We start from the raw sequence: 26232 nt of genomic DNA on the forward strand, positions 1-26232 counted from the left end.
TCACAAAGATGGGTCTATTTCTAGAATCTAGATCAGTGGTTCTCAACCTGGGGGTCGAGACCCCTTTGGGTCCAAACGACCTTTTCACAGGGGTCGCCTAAGACCATCGGAAAACACATATATAATTACATATTGTTTTTGTGATTAATCACTATGCTTTAATTATGTTCAATTTGTAACAATGAAAATACATCCTGCATATCAGATATTTACATTACGATTCATAACAGTAGCAAAATTACAGTTATGAAGTAGCAACAAAAATAATGTTATGGTTGGGGGTCACCACAACATAAGGAACTGTATTAAAGGGTCGCGGCATTAGGAAGGTTGAGAACCACTGTACTAGATGGACACAAACTGCTGTTTAACTGTCTCAGTTTCCCTATTCTGCTTCTCCTGGAATTTTCCTAGCTTTTACTATGCTATAACATAAAGCCGAGGTCATTCTGACTCCAGAGCCAGATTCTGGAGGAAGGAAAATATTCCATTGGAATCTGAGTGCCGGAGAAAGAAGTTGTCTTGGACTGATTTTTTTCATTGGCTTTGTCTTTTGAATCAGGGTTTAGAGCAGTGGCCCTGGAGAGTATCATGCTAAGTGAAATAAGTCAGTCAGAGAAAGATAAGTATCACATGATCTCACTCATGTGGAGTCTGATTAACAAAATAAACTGATGAACGGAGTGGATTCAGAGACATGGAAGTATGGAACAGAGTGCAGAATCTTGGAGGGAAGAGAGGAGATGGGTGGGTGGGTGGGAGGTAATCAACCAAAGACCTTGTATGCATATATATTCATAACCCATGGACACAGATAATAGGGTGGTGAAGGCCTGGGGTTGGGGACAGGGGTGGGCTGGAGGGGGTCATTGGGGGAAAAAAGGGAACATAAGTAATACTTTCAACAATAAAGATTTATTTTTAAAAAAAACAAAGAAGAAAGTTTGGTTCTATCGGGCTATTGATATCAATGTGCCCGGCTCCATGCTGGGTTCTGGGATACAACACTGAACAGGACCTGCATAAGCCCTTAGGTTAGCAGCATCTTTGCCAAGTGACTCCCTAAGTTGCCCTGCTTATAGCCTGACCCTGGACCAGGACATGGTAGGTTTATTCCAGGGTTGTGCCTGGTACAGTAAGTTATCAGTGTTTAGCTCTTTTTAAAAATTTATTTTAGAGAGAGAAACATCTATTTGTTGTTCCACTTATTTTATGCATTCATTGGTTGATTCTTGTATATGCCCTGACTAGGGATCAAACCCACAACTCTGGCGTATTGGGACAATGTTCTTCTAACCACCTGAGCTACTTAGCCAGGGCTATCAGTGTTTACCTCTTAATGCCCAGGTCTCTGGTCTTACAAGGCCAGTAGAAGTGGGTGGGCTTGTGAGAAAAGACTGCTTGCCATCAGCATTGAGACTCAGCCTGCCTATTGTCAGACTAAGGGATTAAGTTGGGGATTTAGCCTTGTTCCACCATAAATTGGCATTTCCTAGGACCAATCTAGTTTCCCCTAGGTTCAGAGGTGGGAGGGTAGATATGGCCCCTGGTGATGGAGATCCAGTGTTTTCTCTTCCCACCAGATTCCACTCGCTTCTCAGAATTTGGGAAGATTGTGGAGCGTTTAGCAAGTGGCAGTCATGGGATAAAAATTGGCGAACGAGCCCTAGCTGGTTTAGCTCAGTGGCTAGAGCATTATCCTGCAGACTGAAGGGTCCCTGGTTTGATTCCAGTCAAGGGCATATGCCTGGGTTGCGGGCTCGACCCCCACTGGGGGGCGTGCAGGAGGCGGCTGATTTTCATTATTGATGTTTCTCTTCCTTTCTGAAATCAATAAAAATATATATATTTTTAAAAATTGGCAAATGAGTCTCAGGCAACTCCTGCTTTTTTAGTGTGGCCTATTTACTTCCTAGTTACCCTCTTATCTGAATGGATCTTTTTCTTTTCTCCCCCAATTAGAGATGCCTCGGCAGTGGCGTCCAGTTTCTGTCCAGCCACAATCTAGTGCCACTACCCCGTGGTACCTATCAGATACGCAGGCCAAATGGAGAGCTGCCCCTGGTGAGTAACTCAGATCAAGCAGACAGAGGGGGAGGCCTGAAAAATCAGAGCTAGTTGACAACAAAGAGGGCTCCAGGATGTTGCCCATATTGCCAGGCATTCCATATCTAAGGCCTTGGGAGTTACAGAGCCTAAATGCCTAGTCTTCTCCATATCCCTAAAGTGCTCCACATTGTCAGGGCTAGAAACCCTGCCTCACAAAGTAGCACAATGTGTCACCTGATGGCTAGAAAGGCGTCCTTTGTGGTTTCTACCAGTGGGTCCTTCACTGCGCAAGGCTGTTCCTTTTCTAGGTGACAGCCTTATAAGCATTTGAGCAACTCCAGAGTGTCAACCATCATATCCTGGGGCTTAGTTTCTCCAGGCTACATCTCCCCCATCCTTTATGTTGTTCTTCACATTAGCATTTTCTAGAGCTTTGCCCTCCCTGTCACTCCCCTTTAACCATGCTTCTGTTGGTGCCTCACGACCAGGGAGCAAAGCCCAAAACCTGACATTCTTCCCCAGTCTGCACTGGGCAGCCCACTCTCCTTTCCAGGCTCATCTCAGCTGTGTCCATGCAGACAGCTAGTTTCCTGTGCCTGCCTTGCTCAGGCTTTATCTCCCTGATCCTCTCCTGGTGCTGTTACAGGCATGGGACAGGCCCTGTGGCCCTTTCCTTTACTTGTCCAATCCCAACTGCAGTTTGTAGCCCCTGAGCGAGTGTCAGGGCTGCTGCAAGGTGGCATAGTCCCTGATGTTTTTAGAACTTGGAGTCCTGTGGAGAGAAAGGCTGGTCAGGGTGCATCTAGACAAGACAGCAGCCTGCCAGGGTGCATCTAGACAAGGCCAGGCCGCCTTTCCTGTGGAGTAGCCCTGAGCTTGTCAAAACTTTCCCTGGGGCTGGATGGGCCGGGGAGGCAGTTGCTCTTGAAATCGGTAAAGTGAGCCCCCAACCATGGCAGCATACCCAACACATTGTGGAAGTGGTAGGAGCAGCTGAGCACACTCAGCCACTTCACTATGACTTGACTCTCTCACAATCATTCTTTAAGCATTCTCTTCTCTGAGCGTGCTCTTAGTTACATAAGTGCCAAAGCAGGGATCTAAACCTGGTTCTGTCTGACCCTGTGTCTTAAGCAGTGTACAACATTGTGGCTTGTTCCTGGAGCAGGGCCTCTTTTAGAGTCTGGCCTCTGGGTGTGTTGGGTGGAGGGGAATTTTGAGCTTGAGCTCTCGGTGACTGTGATCCTATGGGCCAAGAGAGGGAGATTTGGACCAGTGTGCAGGCCTTTGGGTGACATGTAAGTCCCAAAACTTGGGAGTGGCCCCAAACGAAGAAGTTACCTGGCCCCAAAAGCCTGGAGAACAGGGCCCTGTGCCAGCCCCCTTTGGGAGTAGGGGCCACAGAATTCTTCAAATTCAGTTTTGGGTCATGAGCCCCTTTGGTGTTGACCTTGGCCTTGGGTGAGCATGTTTGAATCCCCAGGAGGATTCTAAGCTGCTCCTGTTTCTTTTCCAGTGTTTCCTCTGTTGGAGAAGGAGCCTGGCATTATGTTTTATTTTTAATAGACTTTTTTTTAAACAGTTTTAGATTCACAGAAAAATTGAGCAGAAAGTACAGAGAGTTCACATATACCTCCTCTCCCGCTCAGCACAATTTCCCTGTTATTCACATCTTGTATCAGGGTGGGACATTTGTTACAACTGGTGAGCTGATATGGATACATTATTATTAACTGAAGTCTATAGATTACATTAGGATCACTCTGTGTTGTACATTCTATGAGTTTTGGCAAGTATAATCATTTGTATTCATCATTATAGTATTATACAGAATAATTTCTACTGCCCTAGTAATCCTGTGTCCTGTCTGTTTATCCCAAACCCAAAGTTTTGCCTTTTCCAGAATTTCATAGAGTTGGAATCAGACTGGCTTCTTTAATTTAATAACATGCTTTTAAGTTTCCTTTAGGTCTTTTTATGGCTTGATAGCTCACTTCTTTTTGTTGCTAAACTAGAGGCCTGGTGCATGAAATTCGTGCATGGGTAGGGTCCCCCGCTGGCACCCACCTTGGCTGGCCTGGCCCGCCCACACTGCCATGGCTGGTCGGGGCCAGCAGGATGGGGGCAGCTCCTGCATTGAGCATCTGCCCCTTGGTGGTCAGTGCGCATCATAGCGACCGGTCGTTCTGCCAGTCATTCTGCTGTTCGATTTGCATATTAGGCTTTTATTATATAGGATAATACTTTGTTGTCTGGATGTCTGTACTTTTTAAATTTGTCTTGTATTGTTAAACCTGCATAAACAAAAAGGAGAAAATTAAAAATCCTTTATTCCTTTTACATCTTTCCAGTTCAAATCCTATTCTTCTGGAAACCGAAAAGGCTTTCTCTCCGGCTTGCTAGATAATATCAAACAAGAGTTAGCCAAAAACAAAGAAATGAAAGAAAGTATAAAAAAATTCCGAGATGAGGCCCGGAAGTTGGAAGAGTCAGATGCGCTCCAGGAAGCCAGAAGGAAATATGTGAGTCCCTTTGCTTGTGTCTCCCTCAGTGGGCACTTACTTTCAGAGCCAGGATTTTCCTGGTCCCAGACAGTGCATGGAGCTCAGTGCAGGTGTGACTGGGGGAAGAGCAGCTTTTGTGGAGCTGAGTTCACCTCAGTGATGATAGCTGCCTAGGGGACAAGAATGGATCATCCAGCTTTCCAGTTCTGTAGTGACATAGTACAGCATTGGCTTCTGGGAGCTGGTGAGAAATGCAGGGCCCTCTCTACCTGCTGGGTTAGAATCTCCAGCTCCAAAGACCCCTTGTGACCCCTCAAGCACTGGGTTTGAGGTGAGCTGCTCCTAAGAGCCTCCTGATCATAGGTCCTCTGAGTGAAATGGATAGAATGTGCCTCAGGGTGCTTGTATAATTACTAATTACCATTTCCACCTCTTAACAAGTAGCTGCACTGAGTGGGGGTACACTGCCCTAGGCCCCCTCCCAGGCTGTGTACAAGCCCTGTTCCCTCTGAGTGTCCCCCCAAATCTCTCAAATAGATGTGACTACCTGTGTGGGAACTCAACCCAAGGGAAGAACACCCTTTCATTAAAGTCGGGGTTGGGCTGAGGAGTCCTTTGGGGGCAGAGCAGGCTAAGGTTGGGTGGGGTGGCTGGGGTGTGGGAAATGCTGCAGTGACTGGTGACTGGGTGGGGGGCAAAGTGGGGAAGGAGAATACTGACAAGCTGACAGGCAAGACCAGCCCCTGCCACCCAGAGAAAGATTCAGGACCAAGGCCTCCTGTGCTTAGGAGGGTCCCAGTTGGCCTTCAGCTGCTGAGACCCACAGACCAGGCAGTGGGGTGGGTTAGAGGGGGATGGAGAGGTGACGTTTGGGGGAGGGGGGGGGCTGCTGAGAAAATGTTTCTTTGGTCTTTTGGCTCTCTGGTAACTGCTATATAGTAACAAAAGGAAACAACATCCTTTCGATAGAAAACCATTGAATCCGAAACCGTGCGGACAAGTGAGGTGATCAAGAAGAAGTTGGGGGCTATCACCGGCACTGTGAAGGAGGTAATGGCCTCTGGGTCCCTCAGTTTCCTGCCATAGCCCCCATGGCCCATCTGTGCCCACCATGGGGTCATGCAGACATGACTCGGGAGCTGGGCAGCTAACAAGGGGAGAGCCAGCCTGGCATGGTGGCTTCCAGAGTTCAAATACACAACACCCCTCAGGAAGGAAGGGAAGTCACACTTGCCCACCTGCCAGGCAGTTTACTACTTCAGTTAGAAGTGAATGGTCCACCAGCCAGGACACGAGGGTAAAATAAAGGTTTTATTCTGCCTGCCTGAAAACAGAAGGGGAGGGGATAGTTCGCCCCAGGGGAGAGTAGGTATGAGGTTGAGATTCCCTGCCTTCCCCCCCACGGTGTGGGGTCTTTCTTCTTATTGGTTCTGTTGTTGTGGGCAGGAGAGGGGAGGCAGGACTTTGCAGGTTCTAGGCCCAATACTGGGCACACCCTCACTTTCTTTCTCACTCCCTCTCCCTGGACTGCTGCTCTTGTGGCATTCTATGAAGACTTGGAGCTCCTACCCATTCTGGGAAAAGGCCAGATGACCCAGGGAACAGCACCCCGGAAATTATAGGCAGTGTTCTCAGATGTGTGTGCTTAAGTCTTGGGGCCTGAGGAGCCAGATGAGTTCAGAGTGCCTGTTCCCACCCACCCTTTGGAGGTTAAGGACTGGCCTTGGTTCCAGGGGCGCCCCTGTGGGTCTCCAAGGGTACTGCGCTGACACCCTCTCCCTTTTCTGTCTCAGTAGAGTCTTGACGAAGTCAGTAAAAGTGACCTTGGCCGGAAAATCAAGGAGGGTGTGGAGGAAGCAGCCAAGACTGCCAAGCAGTCTGCTGAGTCGGTGTCCAAGGGTGGGGCCTTCAAAGCCTTCTCCCAGGTGAGTTAGATGCTGGGGCCTGCGTGGGCTCTGGCCCTCTCTGAAGCTGAGAGCCAGGGTTCCCACCTCAGAGCTCAACCCCAGAGAAGGCTGGCTGCACTGAAGGGAGTGCAGTGGGATTGGTGAGGAGAGCCCACTTGAGGTTTCAGGTCCTGCTGCCTCCTGGCTGGGTGACCTTCGGCAAGTCACAGCCCCTATGGAGCTTCAGGTTAATGCACTGAGAGAGCCTCTCGCACACTCTCAGCTGCTAACACCCTAAGCAATGTCCATAACCCAGAGTTCTGTTGCACTGGGGGTGACTGAGGTCCTGAATTCATTCCAGTAACAGTTATTGAACCGTACCACATGCCAGGGCCTCTGCTGGCCACAGGAGCCACAGAAGACAAAGTCCGAGTTCCGACTCTCGAAGGGTTTGGGGGGACAGAAAAGGGGACAGGCAGTTCCTGAGTGACATGTGACAGAGAAACACACAGGGAAGGGGTTGTAGACAGAGGGAGCCGGTCCTGTGGAGGGGTGCAAGTACAGTCTGCTTGGTATATCCCTCGCCACCTGGCATAGTCAGAGCAAATGCAGGGGTCTCAGAGGGAGGCCAAGGGAAAGCAGAGACCATTGGAACAGTCCTGCAGGCCACCCAGAGGACTTAAGGTTTCCTCCAGAAAGTGACAAGGAACCAAAGAAGGATATAGGTAGACCTCAGAGATATTGTAGGATTGGTTCTAGACCATTGACTAAAGTGAATATCACAATAAAGCCAGCCATAGAAGTGGTGTGGTTTCCCAGTGCATTCAAAAGTTACATTACACTGTACTGTAATCTGTTACATGTGCTATAGCATTATGTCTCAAATCACAATGTATAGACCTTAATTTTTTATTGCTAAAAAAAATACCATTATCTGAGCCTTCAGCAAGTTGTAATCTTTTTACTGGTAGAGGGTCTTACCTTTAATTTATAAAAAAACAATATGTGTGAAGTGCAATAAACTGAAGTATGACTGTATTGGGTGTGGAAGAGGCACAGCTTTCCAGTCTGGACTCTGGTACCGGCACAGAGGAGTCCTGAGAGTGTCTTGGGAGGCCTTGATGGAGCTGTCCTTGGGGTGGAGGGAGGGGAAATGGGTTCGAGAGATTTGGGGAGGTGGACCCACAGACTTTGGGTCTGCTTGAATCGGGAGAGTGGGGCAGAGGCAGAACTTAGGATGCCCGCCTGGTTCCAGGGAGAGTGGGGTATGGGTCTCAGAATCTGAGGGTCATCTGGGTGCGGGGGAAGGCATGTCTGCTGCTCCTGGAAGGGGAGGGGGCAGAAGTCAGCCCTTGGAGTCTCAGGCATGTTGTTGCTAGGCCAGGTGGATGATGTGGGCCAGGTGACCAAAAGACCTGGGGAAGGGGAGGCCCCAGGGTACCATCGGGCCTGAGGTTGGGGTTCACAGCATACACTCCCTGATTTTAGACACAACTGTGCACCGACTGAGACTGATCTGTGGGTGTCAGGAAGGTCCCCAGTACCCACCCCAAGCTTTACTCTCCTCCAGGGGGTGGAGTCAGTGAAAAAGGAGATCGATGAAAGTGTCCTGGGCCAGACCGGGCCCTACCGCAGGCCCGAACGGCTCAGGAAAAGGAAGGAGTTTGCTGGAGAGAAGTTCAAGGAAGAGAAAGTGTTTGAGCCCAATGAGTAGGTACCAGGCCGCCTGGCCCGGGATTCTCCTCACTGCCTCCCCTTCAGGCTCACAAAAGTTCCACACAAGTCAGTTATTGAGTTGTTTTCTGCTCCAGGTTCTCTGGCTCCCTTGAGAGAATTTGTGGGAGGGTAGGAGGTGGGAAGGGGAATAGAGAAGACAGGAAGCTGAGGGATGAGGATGGGGTCACCAAAGCCCCTGAGCTTGGGCCCTCCTCCCCACAGCAATGGGCCTGGGCCCAGTGACTCCCCAGCAACTGCTCACCAACCACCCCATCTTCTCCAGGGATGCCCTGGGAGTCGTGCTGCACAAGGACTCCAAGTGGTATCAGCAGTGGAAGGACTTCAGGGACAACAATGTGGTGTTCAACCGTGAGTGTTCATGTCACCAACACATGGCTGACAGCAAGGCTGTGACAGGGGACACTTCCTGAGCACTCCTCAGGCTTGGCACAGCCGACCCCCATTTTACAGAGGAGGAGACTGGAGTCAGAGAGGACCACTGATTTCTGCAGGGTTACTCAGTGAGTGAGCAGTGGGGCACTGGCCTCGAGGTGGCCAGTGGGCAGGGACATTGCCATTAGGGCTGGGTCACCCTCTTGGCCATTGTCAGAGCAGGGTGACTAGGCACAGTGTCCTCCCTGATGATGTAGCTGTGGATACTGAGAGACACTTCATCATTAGGAAGGCCAGAAGGCCAGGAACCCTGGTGCAGATAGAGCCCAAGCCTACTCGGGGCCCTGGAGTTATCTGCTCTTGTTGGCGCATGGAGCTTCCCAGATGCTGACATAGTGGGGCCACACCATCCTAGAGGCTGTGTTTCCTTGTTTGCATCCCCTACCCCCACCCCCAGGCCCACAGCTGAGTGGTCTCTGCAGCCCCTGAGGTAGGTTGGCTGCCCAGTCTGCATAGCTGAGGAAGCAAGCTCAAGAGTGGTCTTCTCATTTACCCTGCCTGTGTCTGGAGCAGTCACACAGACCACGAGGAGCTCCCAGAAGTCAGGCCGAGGCATATGTTTCTGGAAGGGAGCCCTGACCCCTGACCCCTGACCCGTCTCCTCAGGGTTCTTCGAGATGAAGATGAGGTATGACGAGAGTGACAACACACTCATCCGGGCCTCCCGTGCACTGACAGATAAGGTCACAGACTTGCTGGGTGAGTGGGTGGCTTCAGGACCATCTTGCCCCATCCCCACACCGCTGGGCTGACAGCAGGGAGGGGTTCCCAGCACCCCTACTTACTCCAGGCTTGGCTGCCCCCAGGGGGTCTGTTTTCGAAGACAGAGATGTCCGAGGTGCTCACGGAGATCCTACGTGTGGATCCGGCCTTTGACAAGGAGCGGTTCCTGCAGCAGTGTGAGAATGACATCATCCCCAACGTCCTGGAGGTGGGTGCCCAACCCTGAAGGCCAGTCCTCAGGTGTCCTGTCCTCACTGCCCTGCCTTTGGTGTACCACCAACCTGAGACCAGATCAGAAAGTTCCCCCAGGGATGTTTAGCTAAGGAGAGTGTTTTCTCAGCAGAGATGAGGCTTCAGTCTTCAGAGCCTGAGCACCCCACTCCCAGGCCTTGTCCATCAAATACCTCTGAGAAGGCATCTGTTGCCCATAGCCCCCTCTGGTCCTAGTGGTGGTGGCCCTGACCCACGGCGTGTGTCTGCCTCTAGGACTCAGTCTCCCTTTCCATTTCGTTTCCCTCATGTTCTCTGCCTGAAGCTATTCCCTTGTGGCTGTCGGGTCAGGTGTTTGTCTTCCAGATGCTAGAGGCCTTTCAGGAGTCAGGGAGAAGCTGGCTGCTGGCTCTTGGGGTGAGCCATGAGGAAGGCTTGGGGGGGTGCATGTGAGCTCCAACCAGATCCTCAAGACATGGAGCCAGACCAGGGCTACTGTGGCAGCAGGGGGCTCTCTTCCCTCTTCCTGTAGGTCTCCCTAGGAATCCTGAATCCCATTTTCTGCTCCCCTTGCACCTCCTTTTGCCTCAGAAGTGAGGATGGGGTGGCTTGCTCAAAGTCCCACCCTCCATGAGGCCCCTGTCCCTGTCAGCTGCCTTTTCTCTACCCATTTACAGCCCCCAACCTCTAGCCGAGCCAAACCAGGCCTTTGGGAGGCCCCTAGTAGGATGAAAGAAAAGCCCTCACTTCATGTGGATGCCTGTACTCTCTGCCTGTCACCTCCCTCCCACCAGCCTCCATGTGGTCCCCTCTCCCTCCTCTGATTGCCCAGGTCCCTCATGCCACTTTGGGCTGGGCTGGGCTGGGCTGGGCAGAGGTGGGAGTGGGGTGATTCCTGAAAGCAGCAGTCCAAGCTCAGGCAGTTTCTTCCAAGGTAAGGGTGGCTCAGCACTCAGCCTACCTACAGTTTCCCACAGGCACCTGGCCCCCTCTCCATTTTCTGGGCTCCTCTCAGCCCTGATTCCAGGTTCCTGGAATCAGCCCCTATTCCCCCCTCCCTATATGAGCCTCACCATCCAAAGCTTTATCCCCAGGGGAAGCAGAAAGCAGCTTCTCACCTCCTTGGTTCAATTTCCCTGCCAGGGTGAGAGCCTGGCATACTGCCACCTTCCTCTTCCTTCTACCAGGTCTTTGGAGACCCACCCTGGGCCACATGCAGAGGCTCTGCTCCCAGGGGCCTGGGGAGATGGCACCCCTTGCTGCAGCCTGACTCAACTTCCCCATCCTTCCTCAACCAGACCCCACCACAAAGGGGTCTGCTGAGGAAAGGATCTCATTGGAGAACATCCTTCAATATTCTGCCTCAAAAGCCCACTCTCATTCTCTTACTTTTTTTTTTGTCTTTTCCTTTTTAGGCCATGATTTCTGGAGAGCTTGACATTCTCAAAGACTGGTGCTATGAAGCTGTGAGTACTTTTCTTTTTCTCTATTTAGGCCTAAATAGAAATCACAGTTTGGAGGAGATCTGCTAAGCAGCTGGTCTGGAAAAGGCATGACAGGGCCTGGTGTCCTGGTTAAAGGGAGGTTCTTATGTCTGACATGCTCAGAGGCACAGATCCTTCTGTCCCTTATGCACATCATACCACATAACCTGCAAGACTCACCGAGGGCCTGGTGGCTGGTCCTTCTAGAGCAGCGGTTCTCAACCTGTGGGTCGCAACCCCTTTGGCGGTCGAACAACCCTTTCACAGGGGTCACCTAAGACCATCCTGCATATCAGATATTTACATTACGATTCATAACAGTAGCAACATGACAGTTATGAAGTAGCAACGAAAATAATTTTATGGTTGGGTCACAACATGAGGAACTGTATTTAAAGGGCCAGAAGGTTGAGAACCACTGTTCTAGAGTAAACTAGTCAGGCATGGTCCTTCCAGCTTGCTCTTTCTTCCCTTACTTGGCCTAAAGGATGGCCTGGGACTAGGTCAGTCCTCCTGCCTTGTCATCCAGAACCCTTCCTCCATCCTAATTCTGGTTTAAGAAGGCTCATAGGAGAGAAAGGTGATGATAAGAGAAGCATCTGAGTAAGGTGAGTTTTCAGTGTGGCCTATCTGCCCTGTTTTAGGTGGCCCTAAGTGACATGTAGCAAGGTCTCGTGGCCAGGATGGCCTGAGGTATAGGCTGGGGGCCCAGGGGTCAGGTGGAAATGGACAATGAATAACTCTGAGCTGCATTAGATGTTCCCCTGGAGCCCATGGGTGCTGGAGAAAGAGCATTTGGAGGCCCCAAAGGCCTCCATCACCTCCTTTCCTGAGCCAGAGTCACACCGTTGTCCCCGTTCTGTGGGGTACAGCTTGAACACAGAAGCAGTGTTCCAGGGTACACAAAGCACCAGATGAGTTCATTAGCTATTCTTGCTTCAAGATCCCAGAACACAGATCAAAATAGACATTGATAAAATTTCCTGCCTGGGGAGGAGCCATGGGTCCTGATGAGGCCCCACTGCTCCCCCGGGGTCAGGGTTAGGGGTCCCAGGGCCACAGGCAGTACTAGACTATGAGGAGGTGGGTCAGGTGTTACACTGTCTGCCCTGTTCCTGGCAACCGCCTCATCTCCTCAGGGTTTCCATCTTCTCCCGCCACCTCGCCTTACCCTGCTCACTTCCTGACCTGTGACTTCATGGGGTGTTTGCTTCCATTTTCTTTGTATTAAGCAATCCAGAGGCTTTTTTTGGTCGATTCTGTTCTGTGCCAGCTCAAAAACAACTTGGAAAAAGCAGAGAAATTGTTAGATTTTCTTTTTAAACACACCCCTGCATGGTGACTAATCCAACAGTCAGTACAAGGTGTGTTTTTTGTTTGTTTATTTGTTTGTTTTTTGTTTTTGCTTTGGAACCATTATGACATGGCGGATTCTCTTTGCCAGAGAGCTGCTGGTGCCCCTGGGAACACAGCTGAGATTATAGCTGCTCACAGAGGTGTTTTTTAAATGTCATCTTTAAGAGCCCCATATTTTTCTCTCTATTGGAATGTCTTCTGTTGTGGTTGCCTGTTGTGATATGAGGCTGCACATGTCCCAGAGGCTGTGTTTTGGGTGTGGGAATAGGCACGAGGGGATTAAGAGTGTCACTTGGGGCGCCACTGTCCCCGTAGAGAGAGCAGGCTGCCTGCGATGGTCAGCTACCTACAAAGGGCTAGTCGGTGAGAACAAAGCAGTTAGTTTCAAAGCCACCCATGGGTTAGGGCAAATCCTAGAAGTGTTTGATTCCAGGCCAAGACTTGGAGTGAGATAAATGTGGGAGCATTTAAGATCAGCCAAGCAGGCCTCTACTTAACCCTGGAGTGCATTTCAGGTGGCTTTCCAGAGGAGTTACCTACTGTGCTGATTAATACCACTTTCATTTGGTGGTCCTGACAGCTCTGTCTTTATAATAAGAAGGAAGTGTGTGACTTGGGCCAGCAATGGCTGGCTCCAGCCTCTGTACTTGGACCCATGCTCCTGGCATCTGCTGCTCCTGGCGTAGCACACCCAGGCACTGTGGCCATTTCTGGAAGGTGCAAGAGCTGAAATCAGGAAATTCTGTTCGTGAGCCGCCTGCAGTAAGCATGTTCTGGGAGGCTGGCACCTGCCCAAGGTGGGCAGGCATTAGCGGTGCACCAGCCCTCTCTTGTGGTGTGGCGCCTTGGTGTGGCTTGGTCTTGGGTGGTCCTCAGATGGGCACGTTGGCCTCTTGTTGCAGACCTACAGCCAGCTGGCCCACCCAATCCAGCAGGCCAAGGCGCTGGGCCTCCAGTTCCACTCCCGTATCTTGGACATTGACAATGTCGACGTAAGTGACTTTCCGGGTGGGCTGGGTGTCCCCTGGGATTGGGAAAGCATACTGATCAGCATGAGGAGTGAGCTCCCCATCCCTGGAGGAGTTCCATCACAGGTGGGCACCTTGATTAAATGATCTCAAGGGTCCCTTGCAGTGAAAGTTTTCCATAGTCCTATGGTTGGAATATTCTCAGGAAAGTGGTAGGCATAAGGGCTGCTGCTGCCCAGATATCAGGGTCCCAGAGTCCCCCAAGGTGATGGTATGCCTGCACCTTCTAGGAAGGGTGGGGGCTTTGTCAGGACTTCTCAGCTGCCAAAGACCTGCTCTGCCACAATCACCCCCGTTTCCTCCCTGTTCTGGGCTAAAAGCATGCCAGCGCCAACCTCCCTCCCCCCACCTGTGTATGAGGTACCCAACTCTGAGGTCCTTTTGCGTGTGCTGCCCTCCCACCCCCTACCCCGCACAGCCCCAGTCTGGGGACCAAGAGGCTGCCAGGGTGTTGGGAGCCCTCATGGGTTCTCAGAAGTTCAGACTCCATCTCACAGTAGAGGGTTTGGATTTGTCCATGGGAAGGGTTTCCTGGGAAATGCCTACACAGAAACAGGCCAGCAGGAGGTGACAGGCTTGGAGTACTGATTGGGGTGGCTCCTCGGAGTCCCTCCAGGGTGATGAGTTGAGATGTTGAGGTGCCCTGCTCCTCCTGGCAGCATCCCAGGACACGGGGGTCTCCACATCAAGGGGAGCAACAGGGAATTGGTGGGGGACTGTTCAGTGATACCCATCCACCCCATTGGCTCCCCCCACAGCTGGCCATGGGCAAGATGATGGAGCAGGGCCCCGTGCTGATTGTCACCTTCCACGCCCAGCTGGTGATGGTGATCAAGAACGCCAAAGGCGAGGTGGTCGAGGGCAACCCGGTGAGTGAGGGAGGGGGCTAGACAGGGCAGGCAGCCAGCCCAGGACCAGTTGGATGGCAGTGGCCAGCCACCTACACAGGTGGCAGTTCAGAGCCAGGAAGTTCTGTGACTGGGAGGGGACAGCAGGATGGCACCTTGAAAAGTCCCAGGGCCTGTTTTGGGTCTGGTGGAGGTCAGAAGGCAACTGACTTGTCCAGTTTTACCAAGTCCTGAGTTTTAGCCTCTGTCCCAGCCTCTGTTCTGGACCCCAGACCCACACTCCAACACCTCTCCCTGGTCCCCCAGTGTCCCCCATGTCCTGACCTGGCAGCTTCATTCTGCTGTGCTGCTCTCTGCCTCCAGGCTCATACCCATTCCCACTCCTGCAGGACAAGGTGTTACGCATGCTGTACGTGTGGGCACTGTGCCGGGACCAGGATGAGCTCAACCCTTATGCGGCCTGGCGGCTCCTGGACATCTCCGCTTCCAGTACAGAGCAGGTCCTCTGAGCTTGGCAGCCACAACCGGAGGTTCCAGGCTGTACATCGCAGGGCAGCTGCACAGGGTGGGAATGTCCAGCTGTGGCAATAGACCTCTGGGGACGACTGTCAGCTCTGGACTGCTCTCTGCTAGGGTGGTTGTAGAACCAGCTGGACCGGGAATGGCCAGCAACTGTAGAGGGCTGCTCCCCACAGTGCCAGCCCCTGAACCCCCCTCTGCTGCTCAGGGGTTGCTGGCAGGGAAAGTCAACAAGGCACACTGGCCAGACAATGCCAAGAGGAAGAGGCTCTGGCCCAGGGACTCCTCTGGGGACAGGTGGTGGGGCCCACTGGCCATATCATCGAGGCCGTTTTAGCTTCATTTAAAAAAAAATTTAACAGTGCCCTTATTAACCTGTATGACTGAGATTTGGAAGTGATAATAAAACACCAAAGTGCAGGAGAGCAACTTGAGTGGTCTGAGATGTCTGTCACTGGTGTGGCTGGGTGGGCAAGATGGTCACGGGAAGCAGTCAAGGTCACTGAAGAAACTGTGGACCTAGAAGGATGCCTTGTCTGGTTAGGACCCTGCACTCCTGGGGGGTGGGGGTGGGGGTGGGGGGACCAGTGAGAAGAAAAGCGAGGGAGTTTTCCCATGAACTGTCTGGGGGTTGGGATCCCTAGGGCTGAGGGAGTGCAGGGGCTAAGATCTGGGCGGAGCATCTGGGGTACTTGTAGGGGTGGGGATCCTGGATGCCTGCAGCTGAGCTGGGCCTGAGAAGTGATCCTGAGGCCGGGGCGGGGTCGCTGCCGTGCGCCGCTCCCTGCGCAGCCTCCGCCCCCGTCGCTATGGAAACAGCAGCGGCTGCCAGGCTCACTCGCGCCTCGCCCGCCTCGGTCTCTGCCGCTTCTGGAGCGGGTGGGGTGGGCTGAGTCCCGACCGCCACTGCCGTCACCACCGCCTGGGAGAGGCCGAGAGCAGAGTCGGCGCGGGTCCCGGAGGAGAACACGGCTGCCAGGCGCTCGGTCCCCATCGCGGTCGAGGCCAGGGTGAGGGGAAAGGCACGGGTGGTGGGGCAAAGGAGTCCCCGGGACGCCGAGAACAATGACAGCGAGCAGGGCACGGGGAAGGATCCCATGCCGCGTCCCAGGGCTGCGCGATTGCACCTGTTGTGTGCTGGCTGGCCAGGTCGGGGCTCCGTCTCCGCTCTCAGCTCCCCAACCTGTGCGGAGTTGGGTCCCCGCGTGGTGATATGCCTACTGGTGGGGCATGGGCATTGCCTGGAGACCGGAGAGGGGGGACGGGCAAGGTGGGTGGAGGAGGGCGATGTGGGAAGGCACAGCCTCATCCCCGCGCCCAGGGCCGACTTCTTGTCCGCAGGACTCGCGGGGATGTGAGCCATGAGCACGACCTGGACGCTGTCCCCCGAGCCGCTGCCGCCGTCGACGGGGCCCCCGGCGGGTGTGGGCCTGGACGCTGAGCAGCGCACAGTGTTCGCCTTCGTGCTCTGCCTGCTCGTGGTGCTGGTGCTGCTGATGGTGCGCTGCGTGCGCATCCTACTCGACCCCTACAGCCGCATGCCCGCCTCGTCCTGGACCGACCACAAGGAGGCGCTCGAGCGTGGCCAATTCGACTACGCGCTGGTCTGAGCCACGGCACCCTTGGGTGGCCCTTTGTCGGCCTGACCGCGCTCGGGATCCCACCCCAGAGCCCAGCCAAAGGAGGAGTGCATGAGAAGTCCAGCCCCTCCCTGCCCAGACACCTTCCATACTCGCAGGCCTCTCCCATCATCCCTCCCAGACAAGCCCGAGCCCCACTTGGTGCCTTTATCCCTCCCTGTCCTCGCCCCAAAACTCACTGACACCCACCCCCACCCCCCCACCCCCCCTAGCGTGTAGGTGGCTCTGCTGTTGTCCAGCCTCCAACATAAATGGTATGTGCGTTCCTGGATGCGGGGACCCCTCTGTCTCCCCCCTCCCATGTCGTCTGGCCATCCCACTACTCCATCCCCCGCCCCTCCCCCGTGTTGAACCCCTCCTTGGGGTAGAATATGCCCAGTGCTGCCTGCCCTGAGACCGAGCCTGAAGAGCAACAATGGCTGCTGTGTCCAGGATGTTTGGCACCTTCCGTGGGGGCAAAGCCCGGCAGACTCACTTCCACCCCCCGCCCAGGCCTGTTAGTAATCTGCACACCCCTCCCTCGGTCACCACCTCCGTATGCCAGTCACTGGCAATACTGACACCTACCCCTGATCCCTCCTGCCATGCCCCACACCATCTCCCTGCCCCCGCCCCCCATGCCCTCCTCATGCCTTCTTACTCTTCCTGTTTCTGAGTAGATGGTGATAATAAAAGCTATTGTTGAGTGCTTACTTGAGCCAAGCAGAAAGCTGTTAGCATTCCTGCCCAGTGCTGCAAAGACATTTAGACCCATACTTTGGGGGACTGGTGTGTTACCACCTCAATACCCCTGGCTTCAGGCACAGCCAAGACACCCTCCTCTTTCCCTTGACTTAGGGAGACTCTGGGGAATGGACTTAGCTGAGTGCAGTGGGGATGGGGTGCCCTCAGCCAGCCCTACAAGAACTGGCATGGCCTCCTGCTGCGATGATTACATCTTCAGCTCCAAACCCCTCTGACATTGGTCCCTCCTTCCGATCATCATCATGTGCCCTTGGGAACCCGTGGGTCTGGTGTGTGTGTGGCGGGGGGAGGGGGGTCCCAATCATGGAGTGGGCTGACTCCACAACCCACCTAGGAAATGTGCTGTGTGTCCCAGGAGAGCCGTGTGCAATGTGTGTGGGGAGAAGTGAGGGTTTCTATAAAAGGAAGGCTGAGTGAATGCACAGACTCTTGGAACAGAAAATTTGGGGCTCTCAGAGGACTAGTTAAGCCTGGGGGAATGCCATTCCGTGGAAGGACACTGGTTCCTGTCCTGCCCTCCCCTGAACCCACACCCTTGGAGGCTGTAGAGGGGGGACCCCCTTGCAAGGAAACCCAAAAGCACCTCCAGGAATTTGGGGCCTTTGACAACAGGTGGGACTCCAGCTCCCTACTCTCCCCAGCTCTGCTCCTCCTCCCTTTGCTTCCCCAAGGCTAGCTCAGAAGACCCTCTCTCTAACCTGCAACATGGGACAGCACACCCCTAACCCTGGGGTCCCTCAGCCTTGGGCAACATCAAGTTTACTAAGGGCCCTAGCTGGTTTGGCTCAGTGGACACAGCGTTGGCATGTGGACTGAAGGATTCTGGTCAAAGGCACATGCCTGGTTGCAGGCTTCATCCCCAGTAGTGGGTGTGCAGGAGGCAGCTGATCAATGATTCTCATCATTGATGTGTTTATTTTATTAAATAAACATCATAAGCATGTTTGTTTTAATATTTTTATTGATTTAGAGGGAGAGGGATAGAGATATAGAAACGTCGATGAGAGAGAAACATCATCGATCAGCTACCTCCTGCACACTCCCTACTGGGGATCAAGCCCACAACCCGGGCATGTGTCCTGATGAGGAAATCGAACAGGTGACTTCTGGGTTCCTGGGTCAATGCTCAACCACTGAGTAACACCAGCCCGGCCGAGGCCCAGCAATTATTATATTTTTTATTGATTTAAGGTATTACATATGTGTCCTTATCCCCCCATTGCCCCCCACCCCACTCCCGTTTATGCCCTCACCCCCCTGGTGTCTATGTCCATTGGTTACCACCTCAATACCCCTGGCTTTGATGTGAGGTGAGGCAGGGCCAGGCTCCCTGGAAGATGGGTGGGAGTTGGGAGGATAACTTGGTCAGAGGATCCTCAGGAAGGGGGGGACTCCTAAGAGTTGATCCCTAGGCTGACCAGGTACTTTCTCGTTGCCCTACCCAGGTGTGGATGGATCTGGCTAAGAAGATAACAGGCCCACTGGAGAAACATCATGCTTATGATGTTTCTATCTCTCCTCCCTTCCTCTCTGAAATCAATATATATTTTTTTAAAGAGTTTATAAGGGAACTTACGGACAGAAGTGGCTCATACCAGCAGGGGAGGGAAGTGTGATATAGACAGCCAAGTGGCAACAGACCCACTTGTGATGCAAGAACATTCCTTTCCGGTGATATGGGCCCACCCCTTCTGGGGTGAACTGGTGGTCCTGGTGACTGTTTGGGTTAAGTACAAAGATTCATTTTGCCCAACACAGCCTCACCTCACTCTGCTGGTGCCCTCCCCCCTTCCATCTGTATGATATAAGGTCACCCTGCTCAGAAAAACTTCCCCTGACACCTGTCAAGCTAAGGCTTGTCTTGACCTTCTATATAATCACCACGGGTCCCCTCAGTCAAACTGAGGTCACTCCAAGCAGCTTTGGAGCAAGCCTGGCAGGCAGTGGTAGCGTTTGGTGATTGCACCCTCCTCCTTGGCATGCCCCTCGGTCCCCAGGACCCTAAGCTCTCTCCTACCTCCAACATCTCCCTCTGTACTCTGAGCCACCACTGCCACTTTTTTTGTTGCTATTAATTCTCACCCGAGGATATTTTATCTATTGACTTTTAGAGAGAGTGGAAGGGAGAAAGGGAAAGAGACATTAATTGGTTGCCTCCTGCACGTGCCCCAACCAGGGCCTGGGATCGAACCTGCAACCCAGGTATGCACTCTTGACCAGAAATCAAACCCATGACTCTTAGATGCATGGGTCGACACTCTAACCACTGAGAACACCAGCCAGGGCTCTGCTACCTTTAAGTCACAGAAAAAAGAGTGAGACAACCCTTGCTGGGTAGCTCAGTTGATTAGAGTGTCATCCCAATATGCGAAGATTGCGGGTTCGATCCCCAGTCAGAGAACATACAAGAATCAACCAATGAATGCATAAATAAGTGGAACAACAAATCGATGTTTCTCTCCCTATCTAAAATCAACTTTAAAAAAAAGAGACAGATTGAAAATTTTATTCAGTTATAGGGTATAAGCAAAAGAATGCAGGAGAGGAGGAGAGGCAGTATTTGATGGTGGTTTTATCCCAGCCATCTGGCTGCCCCCACTTAAGATCTGTGGCTGAACTCCTGTACAAATGGGCTTCCATTTCTGAAACCCCTGCTGTTTGGAATGTCCTAAAGGCCACGTGGCACTGCACACTGAGTGAGGGACTTTCCACCAGGACCAGATCCTCATGAATACCCAGTGCCAGCCCAAGCAGAAGTGAAGGCCAGGAGCTCACAGATGTCTGGTGTGTGCTCTGTCTGCTGGGACCCTCACTTTGCAGGGGTAGCTACCTGGCCCAGAAGCTCCAGGGGCACCAGAAATGGGTTCAGGGGGCAAACGCCAACTACTTGCCAGGCAGATCTCGGTTTGCTAGGCCTGGCATTCTCAGGGGCCTGGGGGGTGGCCTGACTGGACTCCTCTTGCCCCCTAGAGCCAGTCCCACAAACCTCAGCTCCCGGTCCCAGGTTCCCACCGCTGGGGTCAGACTGGGGGGTCATCAGATGTAGGTATGTATCCATCATATGCTCAACCAGGGCTGCACAGGGCAGGTGAGACAGCTCCTCAGGAAGTGACATGAGCAGGTCAAGGACCACAGCTGACTCTGGTGGTGGATGGCGAGGGGAAGGGTAAGAGGAGGTCAGGACTTGCTGCCTGGACCCCACCACCATAGCCCCCTCCCCCTTTCTTCTCACCAGCTGGGGAAAGCTCAGGGCCATGGCAGCTGTGGGAGATGGATGACAGGTACTTGTAGATCTTTTCAAAATCCACTTCGAGGTCTCCCTCAGCAGAGGGGCCAGCAGCTGCTTCAGGGGTGGGGCCAGAAGCCTCAGGGCTCGGGTTCTCTTGTCTGCTAGGGGTGTTAAGGGGCAGTAGTTTTCCATGTGCCTGTGTAGGCTTGGACGGCTTGGAGTACAGGAGGCTGACGGGCTCCACGGCCATGATGGTGAGTGCCTGACAGGCAGACAGATCAGGAAGGGAAAAGCATAAGTCCTCCCTTCAGTCACCACCCCCGCCCTGCTAACTGTGCTGAGCTCTCCACCCGCTCACCCAAGGAAGGTGTCACATACAGAAGATGGCCTCAGAGGAGGGGTACTGAGGCTCAAGGTGTCCAGTGATTGGCCAGAGCTAGCAAGAGGAAGGGCCCAGGACACATCCATACCTTACTTACGCTCTTGTGTGTGTGTGTGTGTATGACCTTGTCCCTAGGGACACCCTTGGCCTCCCTAGGGGATGGTTGTACCTGTGAGAAAGCCACAGTCAGAGCTTCCTCCAGTGGGCCTGTTATCTTCTTAGCCAGATCCATCCACACCTGGGTAGGGCAACGAGAAAGTACCTGGTCAGCCTAGGGATCAACTCTTAGGAGTCCCCCCCTTCCTGAGGATCCTCTGACCAAGTTATCCTCCCAACTCCCACCCATCTTCCAGGGAGCCTGGCCCTGCCTCACCTCGATGGGAGCTGGGGGCTGTGTTTCCCGACGCCTTTGACCCTTTAGGCCACCTGGATGCACCTTCTGAATGGCTTCCCGGGCCACACGGTTCTTGAGCTGCTGGAGGAAATCCCGAATCTGGGGAAGAGAAAGGAGACCAAATGGGCTTTCTACAAACCCAAGGCTTGGGTGCAGAGGCCAAAGCCCAACGTTAAGGGTTACAGCGACTCTGCCTGGGGTCTGGGGCCCAGACCCAAGGGTGACCTCATAAAAATGTAAGGTCCAGGCCCATCTGGCTCCTCCCTGCAGTCCTACCCTATTCACCTCCGTTTCGTCCGCTGCACCCCATTTCCTGATTCATATTTCAACCTCATTCCCGCCTAGCGCCGCTGCACAGTGCGCCACGTGCGCCCAGTCTGGGTCTCCGTTCAGTCCACTCGCAGTGCGTCCCGCCCCTCGATTTTGCCTCCGCCCCGCCCCCAGGCTCGCGCTGGTCCTGCCCACGTCACGCCACTAGTCCTACTCGCGGTGCCCCCTCTCCCCGGACACATCTCAGGTCCGCGTCCAGCCTTCTCCCTTCCGGGATCCCGTCACCTCGGCCTCGCTCCGGCCCGGCAGCTCCCCGGCCAGCTCGGCGACGTCCGGCTCCGGCTGGCCCCGCCGCGCCTGCAGGAGTCGGAGCAGCTGCCGCTTCTCGAGGGCGCTCCAGACGGCGCCGCCGGCCACCTCGCCCCGATAGCGCGCCGGGGCAGCTCGTCGCCTCGGTGGAGGCTTCATGCCGGTGTCTGCGGAGTTGGCGGCCAGCCCCGCCCCTGGGGGCGGGGTTACGGAGGCCGCTGGGGCCGCAAAGCACGCGCGGAAGCGGACGCCGACGGGGGCGTGGTCTGCGCTGGGAGGTAGAGGGCGGGGTGTGGCTGCGAAATGAGAGAGGCCAGCATCCGAACTGGCTGCGGCGAACACGACCCCGTCCGCATTTTATCCCATTTGTACACTGGAGCCACTTAGATCTCGTGCCCTCCCGCCATTTCTGGACTAAGTCTTGTGAAACTCCTGCGGTGTGATTTGCTTCTCGAAGAGGCCGGAAGGGCAGCTGCCCGCCCAGTCGTAGCCAAGAGCCTGGGCTGTGGGGTCGCCCAACCCTGGGGACCTGAGCAACTGATTTAGCTGTACCCAGCCTCCGTTTCCTCATCTGTAAAATGGAGCTAGTCGTTTCGCACTTGTCAATGCCCAGGGGAGCTCGAAGCTCGGGCAGGAAGGATTTGGGGAGCTCTAGACCAGAAGGGAGAGGAGACAGGAGCAGAGGCCGGAGGTCGGGGTCCTAGCGAGGGCAGGGTCCGGGCGGTGCGAGTGGAGAGCGAAGAAGGCCTGGATCTGGGAAGAGCTAAAGAGGCAGGTGGTCCGGTGCTGAGGTGGAGGAAGAAAGCGGGATTTAAAACTTAACCTGTGGGGGTCGGGTGCCCCTTTCTGTCTGGGACAAAACGCCCTTGGGTCTCCCCTGACCCCTATCTGCACTCAAGCATATGGGTGTATGAGCCCGCCCCCAAGCTCTACCTCTCCAGTCGGGGCCTCTGCCAGCCCAGAACCCTCCCAGTCCAGATACCAAGCCTCCGCTTCCTGCTCCGCACCCCCAGCCCTGCGCACAGCATACTTCAGAGCTCTGCATGTCAGACCAGATGTTTATTTTGAGTCCAGGTGGGAGGAGTGAGGGGGCGGGGTGCAGGGATCGTGGTCCCGTGGGGTCCGAGGTCGAAGGCTGCGGTCCAGACTAGTGAGTCTGCTCCGACATAAGTCTGGCGGGTGCGTCCCTGGACTCTGCTGGGGGCGCGCCATCCCTTGAAGGGGCGACCCAGGCCACCCTAGGGAGAGGACACCAGGAAAGCTACCTCCCTCTCAGCTGATGATGACTTCCCTCATTAGTCTGTGTGAGGGGGTGAGGATGCTAGGTCTGAATCATGGTGCTGTCAGACACAGAGCCCGCAGGCTACCACGGGTGACCCACTGCCTGAGTTTGAATCCCAGCTCCACCAAATTTTGTGACCTTTGATAAATTACTTAACTTCAGAGAGTGCCTCATTTTTCTCTTCTCTAAAATGGGGATTTTAATAGTATCTACCAAAAGTTTTTTATGAGGATTAAATTAGTAAACATTTAGAAGGCTGCCTGGCACAGAGAAAGCGCTATGAAGTCATTATCATCACCTCCCTCCTCCAGCTCTCCTATGGGCCCTATGTTACACACACACACACACACACACACACACACACTTACCTGCCTCACTGGGTTCTTCTGGGCTGCGGATCGCTAGGCGAGGCTCTCGGGGGTGGGCTGGGAGGTGGGGGCGCTGGAAGTGAGAGGCAGGCTCCGGAGCAGTAGGGGTTGCTGAACGCTGGCCCGGTGCAGGGGCGCTCCCTGGGGGCTGCTACGGGCATAACGGGGGCAGGTCTAAGGATGGCCAGACTCCGCAAGCTGGGAACGCAGTGACCCGGACCCCAAGGCACTGGAATATTCTGGGGGCGAAGGGAAGATCTGAGCGGGCCAAGCTTGGTACCTGAATGCGCGCACACGAGGCCGAGCCCGGCGACCAGCGCGGCGCCCAACAAGAAGGCGGCCACCACCAGCGCCACCAACGGTGCGGGCTCCAGGGCCACCGGGGCTGGCGCAGGAGGCTCAGGGCGTACGGCTATGCCGGGGACGCCCTTAGGTGGCCCTGTGGGGAGCACAACGCGGAGACTAGGCCCAGGCCCCAGAAGTCCTCCCACCCCAATTTTCCTGCCCCAGGGACCCCCCGCAGAGGACTTTCGCGCTCACTGAGGGGCGGCCGTGGCACCGTGACCACGATGGGCTGCGTCAGTGTGTGCAGGTGGGGGCCGTTGGCACCCAGACTCTCGCCGCTGCCACTGCTGGCGCACGCCTCTTCCTGAGGCAGACACTGCAGCGGGGTGGGGGTGGGGGGGAGAGGGAAGGGACAGGGATGTGAGGGCCCGGGATCCAGGAGCTCCTCCCCAGGGCTCCCGAGAGATCTCTTTGCAACCAGGAGTCCCACCACTAGATCCCTGTGAATCCGACCCCTTGGGGGTCCCCAAGCCCAGCCCATTAGATATACAAGCAGCCAGCCGCACAGCTCCCAGACTCCAAATTTCAGCCCCTCAAGGAAGTCACACGACCCGGCTCTCTGAGCACCTAATCGTGGATTCTAACTTTAGGCACCCAGAGACTTGGCCCCTTAGTGCCTTTTATCCAACCACCCAGCCTTGGAGGGACCTCAGAGGCCCACCCAAGGGGGTCCTGGTGCTATGGCCATGAAGGAATTCAGTGCCTACACTCCCTGTTCACTGAGGAACCCTTGTGCGGAGCCCCTGGGGCCCCTCAAGGCCCCTGTGCCTGGCCTGGGAGAGACCCAGTATCTACCCCCAGCTCCAAGGGACCCGTGCCCCAGGCTCCAAAGCGCCCTGACCCCAAGATTCCCCAAACCCGAGAGGCTCCTCCTTCCAATGCTGGAGGTGATCCTGCCCACCCCACACCGGCCTCAGGAGCCCAGACTCCCTGTCCTGCGCCCGCACACCGGCGACTGGGGCGGCAGCGTCAGAGGTTCAGGAGTCCGGTGGGTTCCCCGGAGGCGGCAGCGGCTCAGCTGGCAGTGCAAGAACTGCACAGAGGCATTGAAGACCGGGCGCAGACGGAAGCTGAAGCGGGCAGCCCCAGGGCGTGGTGGCGGGAAGGTGACCGAGGAATCAGCGGGGCAGCCCCCTCGCAGTAGCGCCAGGGCGGGTCCTGGGGCCGGACGTGAGGAGGGCGTCACCCAGCAGCGGTGCAGGGCCAGGCTCCAGCGCGGGGAGGACCGGGCCAGGGCCGCCTGGGGGTGGAGTGTCGCCTTCAGGATCCAGCTGCGCCCACCTGCCCGCCGGCCCGGCTTGCCCCACGTCTGTCCGCACCTGCACGAACACGCGGCTGTCCGCTGGGACCTTGAGCGGCCCTGCGCGGCGGTGGAACGCGTCCTGTGCGTCTGACAGCTCTAGACTGAAAAGGGGTCGACGCAGCCACAACCCGGGCGCCACTGGAAAGGGGGGCGCTGGCGGGGCAGAAAGAGTGGCACAGAGGGAGTGCGGGCTGCCCCTTAGGCCCTCAAGCAAATGATTCAATCTCCTAGCCTCCTCGGGAAAATGTTGCGTGGAGAATTCACTCACGCTAGGCTCCTCGTTCAGGCAGGTGGGACACCAGCTATGATGTATTCCCTGGAGACCCTTGGGGCATCACAGCCCAGCAGCGAGGCTGTGCACAAAGCTGTGTGCCCCTGGTTGAGGGGCTCCCCTTCCTGGCTTTGCTTTCCTTCCCCACAGTGAGCGAGGGAATTCCAGGCTGGGGAGCTGCAGCAGGGCCAGGAGTGTGGGGCCCCCACCCTTCCCTTTCTAAGAGGAGACAGGTGCTGTCATCAAAGGAAGGGGGGAAAGGAAAGAGGGGTGCTCTTCCACAGCCCTTCTGGCACAGCCCAAGCCCAGGCAGGCCACCAGGCTTTCCGTCTGTCCTGACTCTCAGGTTGAGGGCATCGCAGTAAAGGTAGAGGCACCAGGAACACCAACAGGGGTCTTCTAATCAGTGAGGACATGCACATGCAGTGCATACATGTCTGCTTCATGATGGCCCACATACACATTCCCTAAAAGTATCTGCCCAGACCCCTCCCCTCCCACAGTACTTGGCCTCACGTGGCTGCTGGGAACTTTGAAGTTGGGGATCCCAGAGAACCTGGAAATGGGGGACAGGGGTAGACCCCACTGCCCACCCACACATTTCCCAAGGCAAGATAGATGGAGGTTCAGAAAGGGTGGCGGAGGAATGGGAGCATGAAGACATATATATTTCCCAATCCCTACATACCAGGTGGCCCGCTGGGCAAGGTGGAGATCCCTGGGAGCAGGGCCAGCAGTAGGACCATGGTACCCAGCATGCTGGACTGGCTGCGGTAAGTGTGTGGGGGCCAGAGGCAGAGGCACCAGTCCAGGCAGCACCCAGGCCCAGCAGGTAAGCAGGTGTCCCTGTCCTTGGCTGGGCAGCCACTCCGGGAAGCAAAGAGCGGGGGTGGCAGACTGAGGGGCTGACACCAGAGCC

At 54.9% G+C, this 26232-nt stretch overlaps 4 protein-coding genes across 9 annotated transcripts in view; 2 read left to right on the forward strand and 2 right to left on the reverse strand.

Annotated features, from left to right (window-relative positions):
• TIMM44 (translocase of inner mitochondrial membrane 44) overlaps nucleotides 1-15205 on the forward strand; it is a 17131-nt gene extending 1926 nt beyond the window's left edge. For 3 of the 6 annotated variants that reach the window (XM_006101879.3, XM_023743354.1, XM_023743353.1), the window contains 12 exons: nucleotides 1963-2064; nucleotides 4401-4571; nucleotides 5523-5603; nucleotides 6350-6478; nucleotides 8010-8149; nucleotides 8439-8524; nucleotides 9215-9307; nucleotides 9415-9539; nucleotides 10957-11007; nucleotides 13284-13373; nucleotides 14168-14278; nucleotides 14647-15205. In XM_006101879.3, the coding sequence (XP_006101941.1) occupies nucleotides 1963-2064; nucleotides 4401-4571; nucleotides 5523-5603; nucleotides 6350-6478; nucleotides 8010-8149; nucleotides 8439-8524; nucleotides 9215-9307; nucleotides 9415-9539; nucleotides 10957-11007; nucleotides 13284-13373; nucleotides 14168-14278; nucleotides 14647-14766 (1299 nt within the window). In that variant the 3' untranslated portion in view covers nucleotides 14767-15205. The remainder of the gene's footprint in view (nucleotides 1-1962; nucleotides 2065-4400; nucleotides 4572-5522; nucleotides 5604-6349; nucleotides 6479-8009; nucleotides 8150-8438; nucleotides 8525-9214; nucleotides 9308-9414; nucleotides 9540-10956; nucleotides 11008-13283; nucleotides 13374-14167; nucleotides 14279-14646) is intronic. The other 3 variants (XM_023743355.1, XM_023743356.1, XM_014467291.2) reach the window with 3 other exon arrangements.
• A 414-nt stretch (nucleotides 15206-15619) lies between these two features.
• Nucleotides 15620-16613, forward strand: CTXN1 (cortexin 1). Its single transcript, XM_006101880.3, has 2 exons — nucleotides 15620-15786; nucleotides 16118-16613. The coding sequence occupies exon 2, from the start codon at nucleotides 16138-16140 to the stop codon at nucleotides 16384-16386; it is 249 nt and encodes an 82-aa protein (XP_006101942.1). The 5' UTR covers nucleotides 15620-15786; nucleotides 16118-16137; the 3' UTR covers nucleotides 16387-16613.
• A 3037-nt stretch (nucleotides 16614-19650) lies between these two features.
• SNAPC2 (small nuclear RNA activating complex polypeptide 2) lies at nucleotides 19651-22651 on the reverse strand. The gene is made up of 5 exons (XM_006101881.3): nucleotides 21721-22651; nucleotides 21145-21264; nucleotides 20941-21009; nucleotides 20393-20651; nucleotides 19651-20301 (listed from the first exon to the last, which is right to left on the reverse strand). Exons 1-5 carry the CDS (start codon nucleotides 21901-21903, stop codon nucleotides 19970-19972), a joined length of 963 nt encoding a protein of 320 aa, XP_006101943.1. The 5' UTR covers nucleotides 21904-22651; the 3' UTR covers nucleotides 19651-19969.
• Nucleotides 22652-22784: 133 nt separating this feature from the next.
• TGFBR3L (transforming growth factor beta receptor 3 like) lies at nucleotides 22785-26059 on the reverse strand. The gene is made up of 7 exons (XM_014467287.2): nucleotides 26002-26059; nucleotides 25059-25195; nucleotides 24689-24979; nucleotides 23935-24055; nucleotides 23675-23833; nucleotides 23395-23545; nucleotides 22785-22982 (listed from the first exon to the last, which is right to left on the reverse strand). Exons 1-6 carry the CDS (start codon nucleotides 26057-26059, stop codon nucleotides 23400-23402), a joined length of 912 nt encoding a protein of 303 aa, XP_014322773.2. The 3' UTR covers nucleotides 22785-22982; nucleotides 23395-23399.
• Nucleotides 26060-26232: the final 173 nt, after the last annotated feature.

The sequence above is a fragment of the Myotis lucifugus genome, unplaced genomic scaffold (genome assembly GCF_000147115.1).
Source record: "Myotis lucifugus unplaced genomic scaffold, Myoluc2.0 scaffold_386, whole genome shotgun sequence".
Taxonomy (NCBI): domain Eukaryota; kingdom Metazoa; phylum Chordata; class Mammalia; order Chiroptera; family Vespertilionidae; genus Myotis; species Myotis lucifugus.

Bases quoted from the DNA above. Each gene is read 5' to 3' on its own strand.
- CTXN1 (XM_006101880.3), top strand. From the start codon at position 16,138: ATGAGCACGACCTGGACGCTGTCCCCCGAGCCGCTGCCGCCGTCGACG.
- SNAPC2 (XM_006101881.3), bottom strand. From the start codon at position 21,903: ATGAAGCCTCCACCGAGGCGACGAGCTGCCCCGGCGCGCTATCGGGGC. The intron at 21,265-21,720 runs GTGACGGGATCC...TCTCTTCCCCAG, and splicing joins CGGGCCGGAGCGAGGCCGAG to ATTCGGGATTTCCTCCAGCA. The intron at 20,302-20,392 runs GTGAGAAGAAAG...ATCCACCACCAG, and splicing joins CCCTGAGCTTTCCCCAGCTG to AGTCAGCTGTGGTCCTTGAC.
- TGFBR3L (XM_014467287.2), bottom strand. From the start codon at position 26,059: ATGGTCCTACTGCTGGCCCTGCTCCCAGGGATCTCCACCTTGCCCAGC. The intron at 24,980-25,058 runs GTGCGGACAGAC...CTCCACCCCCAG, and splicing joins ACAGCCGCGTGTTCGTGCAG to GCGGCCCTGGCCCGGTCCTC. The intron at 23,546-23,674 runs GTACCAAGCTTG...TTATGCCCGTAG, and splicing joins CCTCGTGTGCGCGCATTCAG to CAGCCCCCAGGGAGCGCCCC.